At 39.2% G+C, this 7,292-nt stretch overlaps 1 protein-coding gene across 4 annotated transcripts in view; it reads right to left on the minus strand.

Moving 5' to 3' along the window:
• Positions 1-649: 649 nt before the first annotated feature.
• The window catches only part of inf2 (inverted formin 2), a 198,689-nt gene continuing 192,046 nt past the window's right edge, over positions 650-7,292 (minus strand). For 3 of the 4 annotated variants that reach the window (XM_051920006.1, XM_051920003.1, XM_051920007.1), the window contains exon 24: positions 650-1,452. In XM_051920006.1, the coding sequence (XP_051775966.1) occupies positions 1,400-1,452 (53 nt within the window). In that variant the 3' untranslated portion in view covers positions 650-1,399. Of the gene's footprint in view, positions 1,453-6,685; positions 6,740-7,292 lie in introns of all 4 variants that reach the window. The other variant, XM_051920005.1, reaches the window with a different exon arrangement.

Here is a 7,292-nt window from a genome sequence, read left to right on the forward strand (position 1 = left end):
GCAAACCTTTCAGAAAACACGTTTTCAGTTTATCATTATGGGTTATTGAGTGTTAATTGATGGGCAAAAATGGCTCCTACCTCCATTTCAAATTAAATCTACAAGATAATAAAGTAGGAAGAGAATGAGGGGGTCTGAAGACTTTGTGAATCCCCTGTGTAAAGATATTCAGTGGCCACTTTATTAGGTAAGCCTGTCTAGTTACAGGGACTGTATTTGCCTCCAGAACAGCCCAAATTCTTCAAGAAATGGATTCAATTATGGGCTGGAAACGTTCCCTAAGCATTATGGACCAGGCTCTACATTTTTATTCTGTAGGTACGGGTTATCAAATGTAGTTTGACTGGCAAATAATGGCAACTTTCCCAATGGGTCTGTATGGACTCTAAGTGTGAGCCTACATTTTCTTGTTTGATTTAAAAATGGACACCCAAACCCAAACACGACATCCTACCTGGTGTGATCAGCCACACAACACTGCAGCACTTCACCTACCTGATAAAAAGCAACCCGTGAATTCTATTAGTTTGCCTAAAACCCGTTCTTGATGCGCCTGTATTCATCTTTGTGGACTATTTCTGAAATGCGGCTTTTCTTACTGAAATAAAACGCAGTAAATACAAATGAGAAAATGTCACACACCAACAGATTAAACAGGCTGCACATACACATACAGCGCATACATATATTTTACATTTACACATTTTTTACAAGAATTGGACATGTACATTTTTTTCACACTGAACTTGCGAAAGTTACCCTAGCAAGATATCATAACATAAGAGATTCTGAACACATTTTGAACACATCAGCTTAACAAAATAACCACAGTACATGTCCTTAAAGCATCGTAAGAAAATGAATTTCAGATTACGTGGTAATGAGAAAAAAAAAAAAAAAGCACAAATCCAGTGAAACTCCTCTTGTAGAAGGCTCCACAACTTTTGACCTACCCAGTTCGGATGGCACAGGAGAACTGAAAAACCTAAGCAGAACCCACGTAATTCTGCCCAAGCTTTCAGTTTCTAGCGCTCCAACTTTAGAAATCTCCCAACTGTGAAAGAAGCCATTGGCAGCATGCATGTTTGGGTCAGTAAAAGCTAAAGTGCTAAAATCGTGAACATTGGCAGTTTATACATTTCCTTGGTTCTGCTGCTGCAAAGCAACAAGACGCCTCTGCTACTCCTGGGTGAACAAAAGCTTCCTCGCCTGCGTGTTGCTTGGGCCCCATCAATACAGTCCTTCACGTCACTCATCCTCACATTTCTTTTAGTGGATTTGTAGACATTGATGCTTTTATTTTTGCAGAGCTTTAAAGCAGAGACGATAATATTGAACACTGTTGTCCACTTGCAGAACATCAAAGCAGCTGTTCGTCCATCCGTCCATCCACTCTGCTCTAACATATCCGTTTCGTTTTTTCATGTCCTTTACCTTTCTTTCTTGGACTCCCTGTTTAAAAATAAACAAATAAAATGTGATTTCTCATTACTTGATAACTGCTTGTTAAAGGGGTTATCTGCCAGACAAGTGTGTTTCTGCTTGTGCTGCACCTCACATCACTGACTCACACACTGTACACTGTATTAATCCCTCAGGGAAATTGTCTTTTCACGTGATCTTTTTGGGGGTCAGAGCGTAGGGTCAGCCATTGTATGTAAACCCTCATCTTAAGTATTCCTGATGTGTGTGTTTTTAATGTTTTTATGCTCTACTCTTATATTATACTGCTATTCACAACTACAAAGAGATTGCAAATACTGTGCTTTCTCCAAAACGCATCAAACAATATCACAAATCATTTATTTGATTAAGGACAACCACAAAATATTGCCCACTTTCTTTAGTTTATCAGCTAAATGGTAGCATATCAACATTTACTTTATCGTTATAAAGACAATTATGATGACAAATCTGAGCACTTTACCCCAAACATGACTTGGACATGGAATTCTAAGCAGATACGATTAAGCCCGAGTTAGACTTGGGGTAACACGTAATGATCCACTTTATAGTGTTACGCCCAAATAACTCTTGGAACAATAATGTTAATTTACACAGCACATTTTCATGCAACAATGAAGCTCAAAGAGCTTTACAAGAAAACCAATTCAGGAAACATTCAAGGACAGCATTCTGCTGCCATCTAGTGGAAGAAATAACATCATGCTGGAGAAAATACCCATAAATATTTTTATGCTTTCTGCCATGTCACTATACTGAAACTTTATAGTAACTCATCAATACTCTTCAACCAAAAACACAATGGCAAATGAAGAGCCATAATTCCAGTTTCAGACCAAACTGAAAGCGATGACTTGGAAGGCTGGAATCTACCCAACAGGAGCAAGTTTCAGTGATGTTCGTGTTTGCTATTGGCTTCACATGCCGCTGACAATCCTTCACCTCCTAGATTGCCCATATCCACAAAACCCTGCTCTAAAGATGTCTTCTGTTGAGGATTATCTGGTCTATTTACAATTTGTCGATAATAGTCAAAAGAGAAAACAGTTGTCAATATGAACCACTATGCTGAGCAGTGTCGGAACAGTCACAGGAAACCATTTGTTCCTCACTGCAGATGACATGTGGATGTTTTACACTTTCTTGATACTAAAGGGCATGTTGGGTAAACCAGTCCAGAAACGGTGCAGACCTGCAAAGCAGTTGTTGTAGACAGGCCTTTTCGATGAAATTATGAGGGTTGTTTTTTCCACGCATTATGAAATTCCTGCATTTCAATAATAATGATGGCTATGAAGAAGCCCATTACCAGGCACTGAAACTGTACAAACTGTGGGAATGCAGAAGGCGTATATTCCTGATCATGACATAAGCATTGCCCAAAGTCTCATGGGTTACAAGGGAAGGCTGTTGTGGATACAGCGTATCTTATCCAAACGGGCACAATTCGGTATTCAAGGTCTACATGCTGTGCGCAGCAAGCTCTGGGTACTTTTAGAACATTACAAAAATAATGCTTCCACATCTGCTCAAACGGTGTCTATGTGCGGTGATGATAAATATGCAGCATTGGCCCTCTAAAAAGGGAACTAAAATCCAGTCTTGTACATCTTATTCATCACTTTTGAGTTTTAATGTTTGTTTCATCAACGCACATTATAACAACAGCTCAGTGACATGAATTATTATACGTGGGAATCATTACTGAGCTGGTTTGGCTGCATTTCCCTGCTTGATCAAGGGGGAGTCATTTCCCAATTTCTCTCTTTCTCTGTCCATGCATGGGTCACAGTAGCCATAAACATACGCAAGTCTCCCATCAGATTTTCTCTTAGAAATTCTGACAATTGCATGGGAAGTTGCATACGCATATTTCAAGCTTCTTTTTGTGTGTACACACAAGCGTTATTATTCCTTGACTGATTTCCCATGAATAAACACACACTTTTTAGCACCTTCACTAGGAAAAACAATCTTCTAGCGCTTCAGGGAGACTCCGATTGTATGAACATCATTTATGTATCCTACCAAACTGAAGTGTTGTCAGGATTTTTGCTCCACAATATTTTAGAAAAGGAGAGCATAGAAACAGGAATAAGGAGCACCTGTATTCACCTGTATTATTATCATTCTTTAATTTAATATTATTTATTGTATCAGTATGCCGCTGCTGAAGAATGTGAATTTCCCATTGGGATTAATAAAGTATCTATCTATCTATCTATCTATCTATCTATCTATCTATCTATCTATCAATCAGGTGAACTGATTTCTGTTTTCTATTAATTACAATGAAGTTCTGGATTGGACTACATTCTCGTTCATTATGGTGCTGGAGAGTGAAGGCCTGTTTCATCTTGGTCGGCCATGCCAGTGAGAGTTTCACTGTACTTTGGACACGTGGCAGTACCATTACTACGATTGCACCATAAACAGCAAATATGGACAGGGCACACAAACAACAAAATGTGCTGGGCAAAACAGAGAAAACAAATCTAAAACGTAAAAGAAAAACATGGTGGGACCTCGCTGAGCCCTGTATAATCACAAGAACCTGATAATTGACAAAGTAGAAGAAACAAAGGGGAATAAACACTCCTCAAAGGTCACCATCTGGGGTTTGAAGGCCAGAATCGGGACACCACAGTGTCATCACAGTGTAAAAAATGACAAGGGGAATATGGAGGAGTTAAGGAGCTTTAGAATCACAGAATTTTGAAGATAAGCCTGAACTGAGCTGGAAGCCACTAGAGTCAAATCATTAGAGTAGAGACTGTTGTTTCTTCCCTTCAAAAGAAGAGTGAAGCAATATGGTATTGAGGTACAGAAGGCAGGGCTGTGCATGATTTGACAGTAGTGGTTTGGGCAATGAAGTTTTACAGCAGTCAGACCTCTGTGAAGGCAACAGAGAAAAGTGAGAAAGGTGTGCTCACTAAGACATGAGGTTACACCCAAGAGTAATGTCTGCGTGTGTGTATAGCTGGCTGTCATCGGCATACAAGAGGAAGAGACAAGTCTATATGAGAGAAGAATGCTCCACCGGGGGGGAAAGAGCTCACCAGTTGGGGATCTCTCCTCGGCGCATTACTTTTTCTGATTTACCGTATATACTCACATACAAGTCGGGTCTTTGAAACCCGAAAAATCAATCATAAAATCAGACCCCAACTTAATTAAAAAATGCAACACTTATTTATGTTTTTTTACATCATCTTGCCTCCTCCAATCTCGCATCAGTTTCTGAGATGCATCGAATTTTGTTGCAGCAACATAGTTAGCAATTTCTTTTGGCACTTCAATGATGTTTAATTTAAAACCAGCTTCATATTTTCTTCTGATCAAACGCTCCATCGTAGATAAGGGATGCTCTTATGATAAAGGTGTATGAGGGTGTGAAATACAAATAAACACAAAACAGTGCAAACGTTGCTTCGGAATAGTTTGGGCATTACCGTGTGGTCACGTGGGCACAATACATAGAAAAAAAAAGGCAATGTGCTCTGTGGTTACTCTCTCGGGTGGGCGTTAGCATATCAAAATCTCTTGGACTAATAGTGTCAGTTTTCCGCATTCGACTTACACGACCAACATTATGAAATAACACAAATTATACGGTAAAATCAATATGCGGGAGAACTTATCCGCGAGTATATATGGTAAATAAAGGAAAGTTATGCCCAGACTGTACAACACACTACGGAGACCACATCTGGAGTATTATGTGCAGTTCTGGTCACCATACTACAAGAAAGACAGAGCAGCATTTGAAGCTGTGCTGAGGAAAGCCACCAAGTGCATCATGGGACTTAAGGATATGTGACAGACTCCAAGAGTTAAACTTGTTTAGTCTGAGCAGAGGAGACCTAATCCAGGTCTTCGAGATTCTCAAGGCATTGACAGATTAGATCCAGCAGAATTCGTTCAACTAAACGGTGAATCACATACTCGAGGACACCAGTGGAAGTTTAGGGGATGAAAGAGCATTTAGAAGTCAGAAAGTACTTCTTTACACAAAGAATTGTGGGAACAAAATAGCAAGTCATGGAGTTAAAGCAGAAACCTCAACTACTTTTAGCAAGTATCAGGATGAGATATTGGGACAACTAAGCTATCAGCTAAACAAACGAGTGACAAAGGCACTGAACGGTCTTTTCTCATTTGTCAATTTTCTTATGTTCTTATATGTAACTTGTAGTGAAGCAAAGAATCCAAGTTGGAAAAGAAATGAATGAACTAAACAATAACATCACAAGACACCTCCGGAGAGACGCTGCACGAGCCTGGAGTGACCACAAACCAACCTCTCTGGGGTCCAATATGTGGGAGCACATTCAAAAGCGGGGCATTCCACAGAGGGAGCTGGAGTCGCCATATTGAAATGTGTACCTTACTCTTGAGATTTAAAGAATCGTGTGCATCAGTGCTGCACAGATAGGATGTTTGATCAGTTTAGAAGTTTACAATGTCAAGATTTTTCAAACCCACTTAACATGAATCAGAAGGAGCTTTTTAAAATTTATTATAAATTCATTAAAATGTGGCTCTATAAGAATAATAGAGTGCGCCTGAAGAGAGCAAATTCTCAGCCAAATTAAAAGATTTACGTTGTGCTGGTAAACAAAGAAATGTCCAAAGCAGAGTGCAGAATAGGGCCATATGTTCACATAGTGCAGGCAGCATATCTGTGGAGATGAAAATGACGACGTCTGTACACGACTAATACACATTATGCAATGTCTCTACTAAAGAATTCTGGTATAGCAATACTGTATGCATTTCGAGGTTTCATTCAAATCAATATGGTGGTAACTCTATAGACAAACCTGATCCTTGTGCCTCTCTCCTCAGGTCCAAGTTTAATGTTCAACCAAGTGAAGAGGAGAAGGACAAATGTCCTGCAATCCAAGAACGCCTCGAGAACCACGGGGAGGCACAATTTAACATCCAAGGAGGACAAACACATTTAAAGCAAAAATAGAAACACGGATAACTTAGACAATTTTTAGGTGTAGATGATTTATTACATATGCATGGAGAATGTTAAGTATTAAAGCTTGAAGTTAAAGAATGATCACACGCAAGCAGAGGATTCTCAGATTAAAAAAGTACAAATGGAGACTTCATTAGTCTGGTGTCGGTGTTAATCACAGGTATTGGAGTAAAGTAACAAGGACGCTTTTCATATTAGAGTTAGTATACAAGCACTTGTTACTCGACTTACCTTACTGTAACACACAACCCTTTTTTGACATGTGTCCGTGTTCTTTACAAGTAACTGTTTAAGAAAGTTAGAAAAAAGAAAAACGAGTTTGGAATCCACTTGATAAAATAACTTTGAGACTTCATCTTGTGACGCATCACAAAAATTCTTCATCTCAACCACTTGGACTCTCTCAACTAGACTTTCCACCATTAAGAAACCCAATAGGCACTGAGACCTTTAAAGGCTATGATCTGTGAGTGGGTAAAGAATGTTAGAATTCTAACAAAAAGACCAGGATGACTTTAACGCCCGGGGCCTCAATGTCCAGTCCTGACAACAATTCTGTCATTTACAAGAATCCATTTAGAGTATCTTAAAAGCTGCTGCAGGCACTACGGCTACAGGATTTCTGATGTTCATTGTCACTTAATATTGCAATGACGCTCTGATTTATTAAAAAGTTTTATGTCAGCATTCACTAAATAAAAAGCAACAATTTCACCTTAATATTGACACAGTCAACTATCGACAACAATTACAAAGACTCAAGTCCACCTAGAAATGGGGAGCAGTTAAGTGTGTGAAGATTGGAGTATGAATTACATCGGGCTCTAAGTTGAGGGTT

This window comes from Erpetoichthys calabaricus, chromosome 16, assembly GCF_900747795.2.
Source record: "Erpetoichthys calabaricus chromosome 16, fErpCal1.3, whole genome shotgun sequence".
Lineage (NCBI taxonomy): Eukaryota > Metazoa > Chordata > Cladistia > Polypteriformes > Polypteridae > Erpetoichthys > Erpetoichthys calabaricus.